Source organism: Apium graveolens, chromosome 5, assembly GCF_009905375.1.
Source record: "Apium graveolens cultivar Ventura chromosome 5, ASM990537v1, whole genome shotgun sequence".
In the NCBI taxonomy this organism is placed as follows: Eukaryota; Viridiplantae; Streptophyta; class Magnoliopsida; order Apiales; family Apiaceae; genus Apium; species Apium graveolens.
The window spans coordinates 204,097,110-204,118,942 of record NC_133651.1 but is presented as its reverse complement, the minus strand read 5'-3'; the positions used below and the strand labels follow the sequence as shown (position 1 = coordinate 204,118,942).

General features: G+C 36.4%; 1 protein-coding gene across 1 annotated transcript; it reads right to left on the bottom strand.

The window, feature by feature from the left end:
* Positions 1–1,138: 1,138 nt before the first annotated feature.
* On the bottom strand, positions 1,139–2,941 carry LOC141660595 (uncharacterized). Its single transcript, XM_074467584.1, has one exon. It carries the CDS (start codon positions 2,939–2,941, stop codon positions 1,139–1,141), a length of 1,803 nt encoding a protein of 600 aa, XP_074323685.1.
* Between the last annotated feature and the right edge of the window lie 18,892 nt (positions 2,942–21,833).

Sequence of the window (21,833 nt, the reverse complement as noted above, 5' to 3'; positions counted from 1 at the left end):
GCCTTGTCAACTTAGATCGACAAGTGTGAACCCAAGATCATCCACCTTAATTCCCTTGTCATTATCTGCCCAATTACATAAAAATAACAGGGCTTTGAATGCATGATAATCTAGCTCCCATATTTCTAAGATAACACCGTAAAATGTCAAGTCACTTTCTACGGGGTTCAAATCTTTAGCGCTAGACACTTGGACAGTTTTAGCAACTAAAAACACTCCGCTATTTTGAACAACCCTCACACCGTCTCGCTCTTTTGTAAAGTATCGGACCCCGTCTACTAGATAAGCTTCGTAAGTCAAAACTGAAAATGATGGTTTTCCGGCTATCCATCTTATTGTCTCTGAAACTCCTCCAGGATTCTCCTCCATTTCACTACTAACCTACACATTTTCAGAAACAAAAATACTTCTAAATTCCATATTACTACAGAGCAAATAAATTAGGCACAAATGAAACTATAAAAATACTAACTTTTTCTAGAAACCAATCGGCAAAAAGGCGATTGTGCTCTCTCAAGAGCCAATGAACACTTTTATTTTTTCCTTGATGGATTCCCTCTAGATACTCTTTATACATTCTAACAGCAGTGGTGCAAGCTTGCTTGACAAACTCTTGGCAGAATTCTACTGATTCTTCTCCCATATAGCATTCAGCTATACAGCCTTCGGGGTAATAACGGTTACGTACGTAACTCTTCAACACCTTATTAAACCTCTCAAATGCATACATCCATCTATAAAATACCGGCCCATATAACCGTAATTCCCGAACCAAGTGCATTATGAGATGTATCATTATATCAAAAAATGATCCAGGAAAGATTTTTTCCAGCTCACACAAAGTTACTATTACATCTGATTGCAATTTATCTAGTTTCGATACGTCTACAACTTTCCTGCACAAAGCATAAAAAAGAAACACAACCTACTTATGGTGACCCTGACTTCCTTTGGAAGTACCGCACAAATTGCAATAGGAAGCAGTTGTCGGAGTAAGATGTGGCAGTCATGGGACTTCATCCCAAACATCTTTAATTCTTCCATGGAAACACAGTTTTTAATGTTCGACGCGTGTCCACAAGGAAGTTTCATGTGCATTAATGATGACAACATTTTATTCTTTTCTGCCTTGGACAAATTAAAAATCGAAGGGGGTAAGTAGTTTTTTTTCTCCTTTTTGTGGAGCTAGATCAGCCCTATCCCCCATGTCAATCATGTCAAGACGAGAAGCTTCACTATCTTTAGACTTAGGTTTCATATTTAGTAGTGTGCCGATCAAGCTATCACACACGTTCTTCTCGACGTGCATGACATCTAAACAATGACGGACATGGTGAAACTTCCAATATTTTAATTCCAAAAAACCCGACTTTTTCTTCCATGGACAATCAACCTTCTTTGACTTCCTTACTTCCTCCCCAAACTGAAATTCAATTTTATCTTGCTGCAATAAAACCTCTTCTCCAGACAGAGGTTGACGTGCCTGCCCTAATTCTTGTTGTCCATTAAAAGCGGCATTTTGCTTCCTATATGGATGATTCCTAGCCAAGTAAGGCCGATGGCCATGGTAACACATCTTCCTGCTATGGCTTAAATACTTGGAAACTGTATCATCAGCGCATACTGGACAACATATATAACCTTTATTAACACATCCGGACAGATTTCCATATGCAGGAAAGTCATTTATTGTCCACAATAAAATTGCTTTTAAAGTGAAATATGACTTGGTGTATGCATCATAAACATTTGGTTCACTTTCTTCCCACAACTTCTTTAAATCATCGATTAAAGGCTGTAAATATACGTCAACGTCATTGCCAGGCTCATGTGGACCGGAAACTAAAATTGTTAGCATCATAAATTTTCTCTTCATATATAACCACGGAGGAAGATTATAAGTCACTAATACTATTGGCCAACAAGAGTATCTATTGGTTAGACCGTTAGTATGTGGGTTTATACCATCTGCAGACAACGCCAAACGAATATTTCGTGCATCACTACCGAAGGCAGGCCACCTATAGTCGATATTTCTCCAAGAAGGAGAGTCGGCTGGATGCCGCATCTTTCCGTCTTCTATTCGTTGCTTTGAGTGCCAGGTCATTAGTTCAGATGTAGAAGGAGATTTAAACATCCGTTTGAATCTCGTTATAATTGGAAAATACCACATTACTTTAGCAAGAACATTAATCCTTATTTTACCATCCTTTCCTAACTTCCAACGAGATAAACGACACTTAGAACACTCGGAAGCATCAACATTTACCCCCCAATATAGTATGCAATTGTTTGGACATGAGTGATATTTTATGTATTCTAGGCCCAAGTCGGATAAGGTTTTCTTGGCTTCATATGCATTAGGTGGCATCACATTGTCCTTAGGAAGGAGAGAGCCAACGGTAGACAGCAAATCGTTAAATGCACTATCACTAATTCCGAACCTAGCTTTCCAATTGTGTAATTTTAGCATCAACTCCAACTTGGTACATTCACTACCCTCATACAAAGGCTGTTCAACATCAGCCATAAATCTTCTAAACTGATATGACTCATTATTGTACTCACTCGAATTATATGCAGCATCACAAACATTGACTGTTTCTGATGCAAGGCCAGGGGAAGGTATCGGTGCACGGGTAGACGTAGGTGCAGGGGTAGGCGTAGATGCAGGGGTCGGAGCATTTCTATTAACTGATGACCTACTTGCAGACCCTTGTGTATGCCAAATCCAATTAAGGTACCCCAGACTAAAACCATTTTCATATAAATGTCCCCTGATAATCTTAACTGCAAATTTTTTGAAGTTAGCACATCTTTTACAGGGGCAGGGGATTCTTTTAGGATCACTAGCATTTTCCTCGGCAAATATCAAAAACTCTTCAACCTCGATTTCATAGTCAAGTGTGTCCCTATCTTTGAAAATCCAAGATTTTCCCATGTTATTCTCAAACTACCTGATTGTCAAATAACGTATTAATTTACTATATACTATAGTACATTTACTACCTAGTATAATCAATATAAAATTCCTATATTCACTCATAAACCATGCTACTTACAACGGCAAGCCCCAAATACAAATATATTTACAAACAACACAAATACAAATATATACAAGCACTTGTTATTACATGTAAATCCGTATTTTAACTACAAATACAACTACACATGCAACAACTACACATTTCAATTTCACATGCATACATACAACTACACAAATATATACATGCAGCCCAAACAAATATAAATAGATATGTAAAGAAGAATATACCTAACAAAGCAAGCTCCAAAATCCCAAAAAACACAGCAACAAACTCCAAGCCCAAAATCCAACTTAATTAGCTCCGAGCTTTAAGCTTTAATAAACCCTTAGCTCCAAGATTTAGCTCCAAGAAACTCTACTCCTCACCTTAAACTTCAATGAACACACTTCACTCCTTAATCTTCGAATTTGTCACAAAAATTGAAACAAATGAGAAAAAAAACATTTGAAAGAAAGACAGTAAGAAATTAAGAGATGAGTTGAAGAAATTGAGAGGTTTAATTGGAGATTCAAGGTCTAGTCGGAAAGGGGGAAAGACAGTAAGCATACATTTGAGAGTTCTAGGTTTAGCAGTCGAGAGAGAAATGGGGAATGAGTGAATGAGTTTTTGTTTTTGTTTTTGTGGAGATTGTAATTTTTTGTTTTTGTTTTGATTTTGATTTATTTATAATTTTATGTTATAATGTTATTAAAGTGAATGAGTGAATAGGCGGGAGGGGGAAATATACTAAGGGGGGAAAAGGAAAAAAATTGGCTAAGGGCGGGGAGCAAAAGGGAGAAGCAGTGGGCTATAATTTTTTAAAATTGAGCTTAGACATCGCTTATTATGTCAACTGATGTTAAAAGAAAATTGGACATCGGTTTATATGTTAACTGATGTAACGTAGTTTTTAAAAGAACAACTTAGACATCACTTTACTCAAAAGCTGATGTAAACATACCAAAAAGACATCACTTTTTTTTATGTGATGTAAAAAAGGATTTTAACATCAGTGACTTTTCTGACTGATGTCTAATGTGTGATGCCTAATGCTGATTTTCTAGTAGTGTTGGCTCTCTTGAAGAATCCTGTAAAGTGGCCATGGTATCTCTTTTCCTCCCTTATACTTGAATACTAACCTTTCAGGTAGATTTTTGTAAGCATCAATCCCTCTAACTTCTTCCAGTTTATCTAGATAGAGGTTTAGATCAGAGAATTCCTTGATGTCACAGATGTACATGATATCTCCCTTATTGACCTTGGTTTGAGCTTTGGTTAGGGACTTGGATCTGAGAGTTGAGGGCTTCACTTTCTTGACTGCCTTGGTCTTTGTCTTCTTTGGCTTCATAAAATGAGGTAGATTGAGTTCAGGAATTGGTAGACTATCCCAGTCTATTGGCTCATCCTTTGAAATGATAGGTTCACCATGGAAATTCTTGAATGGATCTATCTTGAATTCTCCATGTGACACAGAGGGCATGGATGTTTGAGTTGTTGTAGAAGTAGACTCTTTGGGAAAGTATCCTTCCATTTTCTCATCACTTAAATCCAATTTTCTCTTGATTCTTTGCTTATATCTTGGCTTCTTTGTCTGTGGAGGTTCATTTTGCACTACTTGATCTTGAGATTCAACAATTACAGATGGTTGTGCAGAAATTTATTGTGTGGGTTTCACAGCTTGCAGCTTGGCCAAGATACCAGCTTGCTCCTTCTTTTATTTGAGCTTTTTAGCATCTAGAGCAGCTTGCTTCTTTTCTTGCTTCAATCTTGCCTTTTCTTCCCTTTTTGCTTCAACAAAATGAGGGTGTCCAGCCACCACACAAATTTCCTTACCATTTCTGAAAATCTTGGAAATTCTTCTTTTTAGAACTGAATCTGCAGGATCCTTGTAGAATGCTATAGACCTGGCCAACAACTTCTTCTCATCAGGCTTTGGTGTCTCATACACTGTGTCCAAAGGATTCTTTAGTGAAGATTTTGGGTAGTTCACCTTTGGCTTCATGATTACATCTGCCTTTGGAGATTTGATGCAGGATGTTTGGCCTCTTTCCAGATTGTTCATGCTCATATCATTCATAGAGATTTGCCTGATTTGAGAATGACGAATGGCTAATTTTTCTGACTCCTTTGCTAGACCAAACCTCTTTTGAATATCCTCATCAATTTTCTCCCAGTTTATTGGACTAAACTGCATCTTCTCAGCTGCTCTCAAAGTGGTTGTTGCTTCATTGATCAGATCAATGCTATTCTTAGCTGGTGGCTTTGTGAAAACAATTGAAGGCATAATTACTTTGCTAACTTGAATGTTGAGCTGTTTCTCCCCCTCACTTGAGCTTTTCTCCCCCTTTTTGTTATCATCAAATTGTATGAGAGGGAGTTGAGCAACCACTAACTGTTGGAGTAGAGCAGTCTGAGTTTCTTGATTGCTAAGTATCTTGGCCATTGACTTCTCTACAGCAGATAATCTTGAGTCCATGACCTCAACTTTCCTATTGAGATCAGCCTCCTTCCTTAGCTTTTGAACTATTTCAGTCATGGTGGTTGCAGGAAGTCTAGCATCCAACCTTGCTATGACATCTTGTTTTACTTCAAAAATTTCTTGCTTGATTTCATCCACACTCTGACTGTGTTGGAGAGCTTGAATTTTATGCAACTGGAGTGCTTCAAGGTGTGTTGTAAGTAGCTTCTTTGTGCTGGCATTAGAAGATGCCTGAATGGCTGTTTGGATGTCATGAATTAGCTTGAATAGTGTTGATTGGAGATGTGAGTAGGAACATTCTTTTGTTAGCATCCAGGAAGGAACATCTGCATCTCCCCCTATGCTCATGCTATCTTTCTCATCATCCCCACCAACATTGCCAAAAGAATTTTCATCCAGTTCAAAATCACTGCCAATGGTAGAAGGCATAGCAGTGATTGCATCCTTTGCTCTCTGTAAAGATTGTGTAGTATGCACCAAGTTTAGTATTCTTTCAGCCTCCTCATTGCCCTGTACAGCTAGAGTTTGGTAAGCTGTAACAGGATGAGTAAATGTCTCAGCATCTAGGGAAATAGAATCTATAACAGCTTGATATGCTTGCTGAAATAGCCTTTTCCTTTCTACATCATTGACATTCATTGACTCACTTGTAATGGTTTCCATCCTTATCACTCCTGTACCTGCATTTCTCTCATGATCTCTCTTTTCTTACATCAAGGTCTCACCTTGGCTCCCCACCCTCACACCCTCACCTTCACCATCCAAGGTGGGATTCCTCACACTCACTTTTTCCAGTCCTGAAGAAATGGACTGCATTGGATCACTCTTTTTCTCTCCTTTTTCCCGGGAGCAACCCAGACTCTCACTCAAGTCACTAACTTCCCTCAATCCTAATAGTGATTACACAATTTCTAAGTCATCTGTACTTGTGACTATAGATGAACTTTGGAGTTGTGCAGAGACACCCGACGGATGAGAAATATCCATCGGGGTAGTAATTTGGCTAACCGACGGATGACTGCTGTTAGGCACATCCGTCGAGATACAATCACTACTCGACGGATGAACAATATATATCGAGTGAGTAGAAATAAAAGAGTTTGGAGTGGAGACTATTGTGGACTCTGTGCAGATTAAGGAGAATTTTGGCACAGATGTCTCAACAGTCTCAGAAAGAAATGGCGAATGAGCCAACAAATCATCTAGAAGATGATGCTCACTTGCATGGATTTTTAGCTTCTCCAACAGAGTTAAAGATGGAGAATATGGTTGTGATGTTTAAATCATGTCAACATCCAAAGATTGTGTGGGAGAATTTGGTGTTTGAGGTGTTTCAATTTGTACAGATTTTGGCTGTGACTCCACATTTGTTGAAGCCACATCAATTTGACTTTGAGATGGTGCAGTGACTGGGTCTTTAGCTCCAGTTTGCACTGTGTGTGTACCCTGTGCATCCCCAAGGGTTTTGGATTTCTTCTTTCTTGTGTAGGTTTGTGGTGAACTTGTGTCCCTACCCATCTTGGCCTGTGCTCTTGGCTGAGAGCTTGTTTCAATGGTAACATCCTTTTGGGAGGATGAAACTAGTAATGAGCTAATGTCCTTATTAAGCATTGCAGTTTGTTGAGAAACTGCAGTGTGGCTAGGCTGGGAAACACTCACATCTTCAACCTTATCCTTTGGGCTTCTTTGATTTTCACCCTGTCCCTCACTAGTCTTTCCCCTCTTTGTGTTTAGTGGATTTTATAACTGGCATCTTTTGAGGGACACCAGAGGGGGCTTTCTTTGTCTTTGGTTTTGAAACTTTGGATTTGGTAGCTTGGGTAGGCATCTGTCGGTCATTGACACAGATGCCACTGCTACACTAGAAGGCAAAGAAATAGTTGAGGTTGGAAGAGTAGAGACAGTTGAGATTACCTCACTTACCTGAGGTGCCTCCATTACTGAAAAGTAGAAGAGTGGCACCTCTTTGTGGTGGTTTTCTCTGTTTAAATCTGTAAAAATTCTTCTTTCTTGAACCCCAACAATCTAACTTGTTGGTTGGGTTCCTAAGCACAATGTCCTCAGAGAGGTGGTTAGCAAGCATCATGGAAAATCTAGCATAATAAACATTCTTACCCCTCTTATTAAGCTCCCCTAACTTAAACCCCAACTCAAATAAGACTAGATCACTAAAGTTGAAGAATTTATCAGTTACTAGCATGTAAAGCATATTGAGCATGGAGATATTAACTGAATCAAAATTGCTAATTTTACTAGAAAATACTTTAGTAACTACATCACACACATAACTCCATTCCTTTCTAAGACCCAACCTCCTAATTTCACTTAATTTAGAAGTAGAGAGTGCATAGCCCAATAAATTAAGCATATTAACAATGTCAGTGTCTGTATGTGGAAAAGTTACAATATTATCAGGAAACTTGAAGCATGTTTTAACAATATCACTATTAACACAGAATTCCTTACCTTTAATCATGAAAGTGATGGTCTTGTCGGTTGAGTTGTACACTGCAGTTGTTCACATTTCTTCAACAACCTCACAGTAAATGGTGGGTGATTCTAGCATGGCATATTTGAGTTTGAAGTTCTTCACAAAATCCATCATTTTGTGGTAGTCGCCAGATCGTTGAATCCCCTTGTTCACTAGAGCAGTAAAATTGTTCTTCTCATAGATAAAACCAGTTTGAGACATGATTTTGACGACTGGTGCCATTGTTAGAGAGTAAGAACTTGCAGAGAGAGAGTAATTGCTTTTGAGAAAGAGAGAAGTTAGAGCAGATGAATTGAGAGTGATAAAAGAAAAGAAATGAAAATGAATTTTGCTTTTAAACTCTCTCAATAATAACTGTAAAAAAATAATAAAGTAAAATAAAGTGACCAATAAAACTTGCCCAAAATAGCCATTAAAAAAAATAAACTATAAAAATTCCATCACTTATCCGTCGTGTTATTCTTACAAACTGTAAGTATACTCGATGGATAATGTTCAGAGAATCAACGGCTAAGAATGAGACAATTCGACGGATAAGGATAAATCAGTTATCCGTTGAGTTATAAAATATTCCAGAAAAGTAATTGATTTTGTTAACAAATTGTATATCGACGGATGATCAAACTCGATAGATAATGATCATTTGTCGGGGTGTAAATTTTGACTTAGCCAAAATTTCATCCAAGACTGAAAAATCAATTAAATTTCTGGCTGCATTACAACTTACAAAAAATCTGAAAAGATTCAAGAGTAATTAAGCATACCTAACTCACTTACCAACCTTGAAAAGGTGGATTCATCCAGTGGCTTGGTAAATATATTTGCAAGCTATTTTTCACTTGGAACAAAATATAGTTCCACAGTACCATTCATTACATGTTCCCTAATGAAGTGTTACTTGATGTCTATGTGCTTTGTTCTTGAGTGCTATACTGGATTCTCAGTAATGGAAATTGCACTTGTGTTATCGCAGAAAATAGGAATTCTTTCCACTTGCAGACCATAGTCTAGCAATTGGTTTTTCATCCACAAAATATGTGCACAGCAACTGCCAGCAGCAATGTATTCAGCTTCTGCTGTAGAAGTAGAAACTAAATTTTGCTTTTTACTGAACCAGGACACAAGCTTGTTTCCTAGAAATTGACAGGTTCTTGTTGTACTTTTTCTACCAATTTTGCAACCTGCATAATCTGCATCTGAATAACCAGTTAGATCAAAACCAGAATCTCTAGGGTACCAAATGCCAAGTTTTGGTGTTCCCTTGAGATATCTGAAAATCCTCTTAATAGCTACTAAGTGAAATTCTCTAGGATCAGCCTGAAATCTAGCACAAAGATAGGTAGCAAACATTATATCTGGCCTACTAGCTGTAAAGTACAGAAGTGAGCCAACCATGCCCCTATAGCTTGAAATATCCACAGACTTTTCAATAGTGTTTAATTCAAGCTCAGTTGCAGTGGCCATGGGAGTTTTTACAGATGTGCAATCCATTAGTTCAAACTTTTTTAAAAGATCATAAATGTATTTAGTTTGATGAATGAATATTCCATCACTAACTTGCTTAACTTGCAAACCAAGAAAGTAAGTTAGTTCTCCCATCATGCTCATTTCATACTTACTTTGCATCAATTTGGCAAACGTTTTGCAAAGTTTTTCATCTGTGGAGCCAAAAATAATGTCATCTACATAAATTTGAACAAGTATTCTAGAGCCATTAATATTTCTAAAGAATAGAATTTTGTCTACAGTACCTCTAGTGAAGTGATTTTCTAAAAGAAACTTTGACAAAGTGTCATACTAGGCTCTAGGTGCTTGCTTCAATCCATAGAGTGCTTTCAAAAGATAGTATACATGATCAGGTAGATTTGGATCTTCAAAATCAGGAGGCTGACTGACATAGACTTCCTCCTCCAAATCTCCATTTAGAAAGGCACTTTTGACATCCATTTGATAGACCTTGAAATTGGCATGGGCTGCATAGGCTAAGAAGATTCTGATGGCTTCAAGTCTTGCAACAGGAGCAAAAGTTTCATCAAAATCTATTCCTTCTTATTGGCAATAGCCCTTAACAACCAATCTAGCTTTGTTCCTGACTACTATGACATTTTCATCCATCTTGTTTCTGAATACCCATTTGGTGTCTATAGGATTCTTCCCTTTAGGCTTGGGTACCAGCTTCCAAACATTGTTCCTTTCAAATTGATTTAGCTCCTCCTGCATAGCTAAAATCCAATCAGGATCCAACAAAGCTTCTTCTACCTTCTTTGGTTTTTTCTTAGAGAGGAAGCTGCTATATAGACATTCTTCTTGAGTTACATTCCTTGTTTGAACTCTAGAAGATATATCACCAATGATGAGCTCAAAGGGGTGATCCTTTGTCCATTTTCTTTGTTGAGGTAGATTAGCTCTAGATGAAGAGGCCTCACTGTTGCCTTGATGTGTGATTGAGTTTTGATTATTGGAAACTCCCCCTGAGTTTGTAAATCTATGATTTGAGAGAGGGGAACTTTCTGTAAGTGATCTATTCTGACTTTCAGCTTCTTTTGATGACTCGGCGGATGGTGAATTTTGAGTTCTGACGGATGAAGCTGATTGTCTCCCGATGGATGATGCAGATTGTCTCTCGACGGATGAAGCATTTTGTAACTCGATGGATGTTGAGTTATTAGCTTTATTAGTTATAGATTTTTCTGCACTATCCTTAGTTGTAGTTTCTTGATCACTTTCATCATCACTGTCATCACTAACCATCTCCACATTGTCAAATTTGAGGCTCTCATGGTAATCTCCATCTTGCAGTCCTTCAATCATTTTATCATCAAACACAACATGTATTGATTCCCTAACAATGTTGGTTCTCAGATTGTAGATTCTGTATGCTTTACCAACAACATATCCAACAAAAATTCCTTCATCTGCTTTAGCCTCAAACTTCCCATTCTGATCAGTTTGATTTCTCAAGATATAACATTTGCAGCCAAAGACATGAAGAAAATTTAGAGTTGGCTTCTTGTTCTTGAACAATTGGCAGGGAGTCATGCATTTTTCTTGATTAATTAGAGAAATATTCTGAGTATAGCATGTAGTATTTACAGCTTCAGTTGGTAACTTTGATTCTTCAAGCATTGTCATTGCAGCTTCAATAAGTGATCTGTTCTTTCTTTCTACTACTCCATTTTGTTGTGGAGTTCTTGCTGCAGAAAACTCATGCATAATCCCATTCTCTTCACAAAATACTCTCATAACAGAATTCTTGAACTCAGTTCCATTGTCACTCCTGATTCTTCTAACTTTGAAATCAGGATGACTGTTGACTTGCCTTATATGATTGATGATGATTTCACTAGCCTCATCTTTAAAATTTAGGAAATATATCCGAGAGAACTTTGAGAAATCATCTACAATTACTAGGAAAAATCTTTTCCTTGAGATGGACAACACATTGACTGGTCTAAACAAATCCATGTGTAGCAGTTGCAAAGGTTCTTCAATTGTTGAATCAAGCTTCTTTCTGAATGATGCTTTGATTTGTTTTCCCTTTTGGCAAGCATCACCCGGTCCATCCTTAGAAAACTCCACTTGAGGAATACCTCTAACCAGTTCTTTCTTTACAAGCTCATTCATGGTCTTGAAGTTTAGATGAGATAGCTTCTTGTGTCATAGCCAACTTTCATCTTGACTTGCTTTACTGAGAAGACAAGTAACAGATTCTGCATTTGATGAGTTGAAGTCAGCTAGGTACACATTTCCTTTTCTCACTCCAGTGAGAACCACTTTGTTGCTCCTCTTGTTTGTCACAACACAGGCTTCTTTAGTGAAGGTTACTGAATTGCCTTTATCACAAAGCTGGTTGATACTCAACAAATTATGCTTAAGACCATCCACTAAGGCAACCTCCTCAATGATGACATTGTCTTTTGAAATCAAGCCATATCCTACAGTATAACCCTTGCTGTCATCTCCAAAAGTAATACTTGGGCCAACTATTTCCTTGAATTCTGTGAGCAGGGTAGAATCTCCAGTCATGTGTCTTGAACAACCACTATCCAAGTACCACAGATTCTTTCTGTTTCCCTGCACACTTTAAAATCAAATCAAATTGATTTTGGTACCCAAGTTTCCTTGGGTCCTGCCTTGTTAGCTTTCTTCTTTTGTTTCTTAGGTTTGATCTCATTCGACTTGGGGATATCAGATTCATCCTTAGTCATCTGAGTTGGACCTTTGAAACCATTCATTAAAACAGAATTATCATGCACATTTTGATTAACAGGAAATGGCATGCTATTTGCAAACATGTTATTCCAGTAGGGCATGCTAAATGGCATTTGAGGCATATTAAATGCAACATAATAAGGATTAGGTGCAAATGGCATATTAGCAAATTGTGCATTCATATTTTGTGTAGATATAACATTCAAATGCATAGAATGCATAGTACTCATGTTGGGAAAGGAAGGTGGTATAGTCATGGAAGTAGGCATGGCAAGTTTCCAATTAACAGACAGATGATTAACACTACCACACTTAACACAGATTTTTCTAGCAGCATACTTATCAGGTGTGTAGCTGTTGTGTTTGTTAATCCTTACTTTACCATTTCTATTGTTTTTCTTTTTAGCCTCTATTTTAACCTCAATCTTTTTTAGCCTGTCATTCAATTGTTTGATGGACGGATGACCAACATTCACTTTCTTCTCTTTCTTCACTTGACTAGATTCTCCTAAAATAAAGTTTTTAGAAACTGATCCATATTTTTCATTTAACTTGGCAAGTTCGGCTTTACTCACAGGTTTTCCCACAGCCGACGGATGAGGATTTATGTCACTCGATGGATAACCTTTTTGATTATCCGATGGATGACTCTCATCATCCGTCGAGTCTACATCTGTTAGTAATCCTTCAACCAAATTGGATTCTATCTTCTCTTTACTCTTTTTCCAGGCTGCATCACAGAAAGACTCAATACCTTGAACTTTGGTGATTTGAGCATGGACATCTCTAGATGATTTCCATGCCTTAATCACCTCATGTTCACGATCAAGATGCTTCTTCAAAATTTCTTCTTTCTTCAAGGACTCAGTTAATTCCTCCTTAGCAATCTTACATTCTATTCTCAATTTTTCAAATTCATTAAACTGATACTCTAGCACATTATTCCTCTCACTTAAAAACAAATTGTTTTCTTTGATTTTAGCATTTTCCTTAGTGAGGGACTTAAGTGTAACACGCAAATGATATAATTCTGTAGACATGTCATTTATTGCATCATTACACTCAGCTTTAGATAAATGTGCAAGGTTAGTGGTGATTACCTGATTACTTGAAGAACTTGTCTCTATTTCATCAGACTTGGCCATTAGGGCTAGATTGACATATCTGACATCTTTATCCTCATCCAGACCATCTGCTGCCCAGTCTTTTTCTTGTGTAATGAAAGCCCTTTCCTTTTGTTTGAGCAACTCAAAATATTTCTGTTTATAATCCAGAGCCTCAAACTTCTTTTTGCTGGAATTTGAATTTCTACACCCACTAGCAAAGTGCCCTGCCAAGCCATATTTGATACACTTGAATTTTGATTTATCAACCATGTTTCTATTTGGCTTAGCTACTCCAAAGTTCTTCTTGAACTTGAGCTTGGAAAATCTTCTGGAAAGAAATGCAAGATGTTCATCAATGTTATCCATATCATCTTGGCTCAAAGAATCTTCATCTTCTGCTACCAGCCCCTTGCCCTTATTTTCACAGACCTTTGAAGTTGACTCAACAGCTTCTATCTTCATCTCCTTCTCTTTCTCTAACTCAGCAACTAGTGCAATGGATCCTCCTTTCTTTCTCCCTTTCTCCATTCTTTCATCTTGCTCTATTTCAAGCTCATAAGTCTTTAGAATGCCATACAGTCTCTATAGTGTAAACTCCTTGTATTCTTGTGAATTTCTCAAAGAGACTGTCATTGGTTTCCATTCTTTTGGAAGGGATCTCAGAAATTTGAGGTTAGAATCCTTGGTTTGGTAGACTCTTCCATGCAACTTCAGAGCATTTAGTAGCTTTTGAAATCTACTAAAGATATCAATGAGAGTTTCACCTTCTTCAAAGTGGAAATGCTCATATTGCTGAAATAGTAACTGCATCTTGTTTTCTCTAACTTGTTCAGTGCCATCACAAATTATTTGAATGGTGTCCCAAACCTCCTTGCTTGTCTTGCAATTGATGATGTTGTCAAACATGTCACCATCAACTCCATTGAACAGAATATTCATGGCCTTCTTGTCTTTCCTGACTTGTTCAATATCAGGATCTGACCATTCATGCCTTGGCTTGGGAACTGATGTCTCATTTCCAGTTGCAGCTCTCATTGGTACATGAGGACCTCTCTCTATGCAATCCACATAGGCCTCATCTTGAGAAAGTAAATGAAGATGCATCTTTACCTTCCAGTGATGGTAATTATCCTTGTCCAGAAAAGGAATCTTGACTCCAACATCCTTCTTGTTCATCTTGCTATTTGTTGTGATCTTTAAACTCTTTGTGCTTCAAGAGCTCGCACTGATACCAATTATTAGTCCCTAACAATACAACAAGAATTACAGAGGGGGGGGGTTGAATGTAATTCTGGCTACTTTTTGAGATTAATTAAATGTGGTTATAACTTAAAAATATATAAGTGTTTGATTTGCAAAATATGGAATGAAGAGTTATATAAATCAAAGCACAAGTAATTAAAAAACAAGTCTTTAAAAACTTTCTGGTGGATTTGAATGTATCCACCAGATATATATATATATATTAAGAGAACCCTGTGAAGCTTGAATAGCTCACAGCTGCTTACAAATATGAACAACTAAACTTACAGAGAAATGCTACAGGATACAACCTTCAATTGTTTCTCTGAGAGTGTATTTGCTTAGTCTTCTTTTGTTGTTCTACTTGCTACTCTTGGTTTATATATCACCAAGATTACATAGTAATAAGACAAGATAATAAAACAAAACCTATCAAGTCTAATACTATGCTGCTTCACTACTCTATTCTAGCATCTTTGAATATCTTCATAATAACATGGAAATGGTAATGCTTCTTTGTTCTCAAAAACCCAGTTGAATAGGCTGCCACATTCCTTTTGCAAACACTCGACACATGTGACTGTGTTGTCACTGTCAACAGATATTTGAATTGATCATCCGTCGGGTACATGCTTGTTATCTGTCGGGTAGCCTTGTTGATCATCTGTCGGGTAGCCTTGTTGATCATCCGTTGGGTAGCCTTGTTGATCATCCGTCGGGTAGCCATTTATCAGTTGACTCCATTTCATTTGTGCAGAATTACAAGACATCATTTATTTACATTTAATCAACCTATTCTGCACATCTACTAGCAGTCTATATGATTCATAAGCTACTACAGAATCTATACAAAGTTGTTTGCAGAAATGTGCTACATGACTTATTGTTACATAAGATACTCACTCGATGGATGTCAAATCATCATCCGTCGGGACTATATTTGATTATCCGTCGAGTGCTACATTATTCACAAAGTTGAATCTACTAAGGTGTTTTGTTAATGTAATCATCAAGTTCACAACATATTCCCAACAACATTAGACTTTACACTATAATGAATTAAAGTAACTTTCTTCAAAGAAGGTTTTATTTGATAATAATCATAGTACAGACTATGATATTCCTTACAAGTATAAATGGAATGCCATAAGCTACCACAATGAAAACAAGGATTTTGTGGTTTAATCCTAACAGACTGACTCTTAACTCCTGAATTAGGAGGTAAAGAGTTTATATCTTTATTTTTCCTGCAAAAAGAAGCAAGATGGTTAGAGTTTCCACAGTTATAATATTTCTTTCTAGGAGCATTAGGAATAGGCATATAATTATTACTTTTATTCACACCTTCCTTTCCATTCCTATTTTTCCTAACTTCCTTTACCTTGTTGACATTTCTAATCTCTTTCAGTGTATTCTTAAGCTGCTTCTTTGTCATTAAGCCTATGTTGACTTCAGCTGGTTTATCCTGTTTTAATTTGTCAGAAGTTGACTTATTCTTAACTTCTGTCACAGACTCTTTCATCTTTTCAGAATCAGACTTTACAGTTTTTGCTACAAACTTAACAGGATTTACCTTTGGCTTAGCAGTCTGTTTAACAACAATTGGCTCAATTTGTTCAGTTCCTTTTTCACTTTTATCATCTCCATAACCTAAGCCCTCTTTCCAGTTTCCACTACTTAATAAATTCTGAGTTGTTCTGCCAGAGTTAGTCCAAGTTCTGATAATCTCTCTTTCCTTTTCTAAGTCAGCTTTAAGAGATTCATTCAATTTTAACACTTCATCTCTAACATATAAAGCATCATCTTTTTCTTTCTTAGTTTGATGAAGAAAAACTAAATCCTTTTATAAATAATCATTTCTCTTTTTATAAGCTAGATTTTCATATGTTAATTTTTCACATGTTAAAGTCTGATCTCTATAACTAATGAACATGGTTTTAAGATACAATCTCAACTCAGTAATATCATCAGTATGAAAGGCATAAGTTGTTTGAGGTACCTTCAATTCAGCAGTTTCAGGGCTGCTGTCAGCATTTGCCATCAGGGCATAGTTCACCTCATGTTCAGAATCTGAAGTTTCTGTCCAACTTTTCTTCTTTGTAACAAGTGCCTTCCCTTTGTCACTTTTTCCTTTCTTGCAGTCAGGAGATATGTGGCCTCTTTCACCACAGTTATAGCATTTGACATTTAAGTTGTCTCCTCGGTCAGATTTTCCTTTACCTTCAGACTTTCTGAACCCTTTCTTATCAGAACTTTCACTTTTCCTGGAAAACTTCTTGCCTTTTCTGAATTTCCTGTAGGCTATCTTTGTGATACCCTTTACCATAAGAGCACACAATTTAATCATCTCTTTATCAGCATCCATTTCAGGTAAACTTTCAGTTTCTGAATCATCATCATCAGAATATGATGACTCTGAATCAGACTTTATGATGAGAGCCTTTCCTTTGCCCCTTTTTGAGGCAACAATTTTAGGAGATTCCTCCTCAGCTTTAAGAGCAACTGTCCTTGACTTTCTTCCATGCCTCTTGCTCCTTTGATCCATCTCAAGTTCATGAGTCTTGAGTATACCATAAATTTCATCAAGAGTAGTTTTAGTAAGATCATAGTTGTCTCTTATAGTAGTAGACTTCAAATCCCAACTTTCAGGAAGAGCTAAAAGGAATTTTAGATTTGAATCTTCAAGATCATATTCCTTGTCCACTATTGACAGATCATTCAAGAGTTTGGCAAACCTGTCATATAAATAAGTTAATGACTCATCAGCTTTTGAGTCAAAGTGCTCATACTCTTGAGTGAGTATAGTCTTCCTGTTCTTCTTGATTGCATCAGTTCCCTAGCATCTTGTCTCCAAAGCATCCTATATCTCCTTTGCAGTTTTGCAATTAATTACCCTGTTTGACATGACATTATCAATGGCACTATGCAGCAAATGCCTTACCCTTGCATCCTTGGCAATAGATGAGATGTCTTCAGCTGTGTACTCACCTTTCTCCTTTGGTATGGTCTTTGTTGGTTGTTCAGCAACTACAACAGAGAGCTTGGTAGGCTTATGTGGTCCTTCATTAATTCTGTCAAGGTATTCTAGATCTGTAGCTTCCAGAAACATAGCCATCTTCACTTTCCATATGGGATACTCAGAAGGTCTCAGTATGGGAACCCTAATAGTCTTATATCGACTGTGGGTTTGAGTCTTTTGAGTTTCTTCAGTTTTGGTGGGCTTGGTTGGAGTTTGTGCTTCTCCAAACATGATTGTTTGGATCTTTACTGATGTGTGTTAACAGAAAAGCTCTGATACCAATTGTTAGATCACACAACACTGTAGAAGGGGGTTGAATACAGTGTTAATACAATTAAATCGATTTAACACAAGTATGTAACAAAGATCAAGTATACTGAATAAACTCTGTTACAATAAGAACTGTTGTTCTCTCTCAGTGATGAACAAATATCACTAAGAGCTGATAGGTTATAATGTATAATCTTCTCGATAATGATAACACATATAGTGTAAACCCTAAGTCTGTGTTTATATAGTACACAGTTATAAGATAACTTCTAATTGATATGGAATATAATTCTGTCTCCTAAAATATATCAATCAGATATCTTCTACAAGTCTTCCAGTCTTCTAACTCTTTCCATGCATATCTTCTTTTGTTGTAGTCTCGATCTTCTACTGTATATCAGCTTCCTTCCTTATATGAAAGTCTTCCCGCACTTAAGTTTTGATATGACCTTAAGTTCTGATATTAAGTTCTGACTTCCAGTAAGTCCTGATTTCAGTAAGTCCTGATATGTCCTGTTTGTTAAGATCTGAAAACTAAACATGAATCATATTAGACATGACATCTCAAATATATCTAACAGATACTATCAAATTTTGTATTATGTTTCAATGGTCCACTCTTTTCTCCTCGTGTTCGAAAGCAGCAAAAGGCGCTTATAATTTGGGAGGAAGAGTTTTGCTCCGGTTGGGAGAAGTGAATCAAGTGTTCAGAAACTATTCGGAAGCAGTGCTTGTAATTTGGGAAATGTGAGTTAATTAAATTTCAGTAGGGAACTATTAGTATGGTGATTATATTTATTTATGTATTTACTATTCTAAATTAATTAATATTAAAGGCTAATCAAAGGAACCCAAAAATGGGGGCATCCAAACTACAAATTAAACTATGTTTTTCTTATTTTACTTTCCAATATATCTAGAAAACTAAAGGCATAACACCGTAGCCCATGGTGGTATACACTATACAGCTTAAGTGAGCAAGTTAAATCATAATTTTAAATAAAGTTTACTAAAATAATATACGTTTTCGAGCTATGAACATCCAACAAAGTTCAAGATAGAGAAAATTCTCTTAGTAAACATGGATAACTTCCTGGGGGAGAATATAACTGGAGCTTCTGTTTACATGGGCTTATCTGCTTTAATTTTAGTAGTTTTTAACAAATCTACAACAATGTTGCGCAAGGGCAACACTAGAAATTTAGTTTTGAGATAAAAGAATATTTTATGAAGTATGTGCTTAAAAAATACTTGAAAGAAGACTTAATCGACTTAACTAAATTAAATTCCTGGATAAACAAAAGATATCAATGTATTGAAATCAATGTATTCATATCAATGTATTCAAATTTTATAATACTTTGATTAGTACATTTAGACATATAACAGGATCAATTCTGAGTCACAAAAATAATATAAAAAATTAAAAATAGTCCAATACTATATTGGGTACAGGGAAAAGACTACTTAACAGATATAATCAGTTAAAATGCAATCATTTCCAACCATCTGTATAATAACATATCTTTCTAACATAACAGAACAACCTTTTACCTGATAGAATGTTTCTTTCTAAAAGAATATAACAACCTTTTACCTGATAGAATGTTTCTTATATTTCACGCTCGCACCCTGTCACTCTCTCTCACACACACACACACAAAAAAACATAATAATTTAAAGCAATAAATGCAATTAAGGTTGTAAAAGTCTCAAGTTTTCCTTGAGAATACTGGGCCCTCGGTACATTAGAAGATACAATTTAAGCCTTTTTTAAAGCTTATAACTTAAGCTTCACACCGGTAGCAAAAGAAGAATTCAAAAAGAAATTGAAAGAATCATATCAAATTACTGCAATAAAATAATCATATGCATACCATCAAACTTTAATAATTTTCACGAGTTGCATGCATATAATCCTACAAACAATATTTTAGAAATATTAGACAAATATTGGGCAAAAAATTGATCCACTAACAAACCTCCATGTCGTTAATGAAACCTTTAAGAGAACGATAGTGTGCATATACGATTAGATTAAATCTTAATTTATATATTCCAATGCTTAAACAAACAGTAGCAGCTCCTATACATCAACCAATCTATCTCAAGTCCCTTATAAGTATAATGATTGCATACCTACATCTTCCTCCAATATAGGAGCTTCCCATCCTCTCAAATACAAAATCAGTTGTAACCTCAAGCCATTCTTGTCTATATCTTTGGACCTTCCATCATAAAACCCAATGCTTATACCCTGCCCACCCCACTGCAGTATGAACACTCTATGAAAATGAGGATTACAACTCGACTCGATCACCATCTTAAAAATCTACTTAAATTATCCATTTCACTTTACATCGACATGTGAATTAAATGAAGAACTTTGCACTGAAGCCGAAATAAACCCCAAAAATCTACCGAGTGAATCCTCCTGGTCCAGGCTTCTTGAATTAAAATTCCAAAACACCTTAGGTTTATATGTAGCAATCAGTCCACTATTGGCTACTATAGAAGACATTATCGAGTAAGAGAATGAAGAAATTATTTAATGAAGATATAATTTAAATATTAACTTGCTCATTATACACTAATCAGTTTTCCAAACCATCAATTAACCTGAAAGGGTAAAATAGTTGGGTATTAAAAAATCTCATTATTGATGTTGATAGTTTCAATGCCATTCAACTATTACAGGAAGTGGAGTGGCCATCTACTGAGCTCGACATAATAGTCAGTGAGCCATTGAGTTTACAAACAACCATACCGTAAACATAAAGCTACTTACCCCTCCAATTTCAACTTCACCTACATACTTATAACCTTAATCACAGATAAACCACAAAATTATATAAAAACTTCATCATTATCTATATAGACACTGTTGTGCAAGACATACCTGTACAATAACAAGACAAAGTCAAATTGATAACCCTAAGTAAGTTGTATTGTAATCTTAGTTTGCATTTTATATTTGTAACATTTAAAGTCTGTAAAAATCAAAAGAGCAGTCTTGAGTCTTTTTCTTTAAATAGTATCGAGCCTAAGAATTTTATCTGGAAGAAGATCAAGAAAATCACGCCTCAGAAGAATTATGAAGAAGCTTGGAGTTGAATAAATCTGTTTTGGGAAAAAATTTCTAAGTCAAGAACTCTACAAGTCACATATTGAGTGTTATAGAGAAGCCATTGGAGAACTCCAGAATGACTTATAGAGAACTCAGGAAAGCTACTAGAGAACTCAGAGATATCGACAAGTCAAATTGAAGACATGAAGATTGGAGATATCTACAAGTCATTTATTCACTAGAGAACTCAGAGTTATCGACAAGTTAAAATTCATTACAGAACTATGAGTTATCGATAAGTCAAATTTCACTAGAGAACTCAGAGATATCAACAAGTCAAAATTCATTAGAGAACTCTGAGTTATCGACAAGTCAAATTTCACTAGAGAACTCTGAGTTATCGACAAGTCAACATGTCACTAGAAAACTTAGAGATATCGATAAGTCAAAGTGAAGATATGCAGATGAGAGATCTCGACAGGCTAACAAAAATTGCATTAGCAGTTGATGCTAGGAGTACAATTGCCAATGATCCTGCTATGGGGGAGGCAAGTTTATCACTTTCATGTGATAGTTCTTTGTAAGAAGTACAAGGGTTTGAGGCTGGTGTATATGACAGTAACCCAGTCAAACCCCATCCACTTTAATTGGAGGTTCCCACTACAAGTGGAGGACAACACACTGTCATAAACACATAGCAATCTGTGAGCAAAACTATGCCTTTAGTCACAGGTGGTTATGATCCCTCAACAGCTCAATCCTCAACCTCACAACCTCAACAACCATACATTATATCTCAATGGCTGCAAGAATCTGGTTCTCAACCTAAATCTATAGATGATCTTCTAGTTGAACAGATTTCTGGAATGGCAAATATCTCACAGCATCTACTCACTTCTGACATGAGCAATCAAGACTATC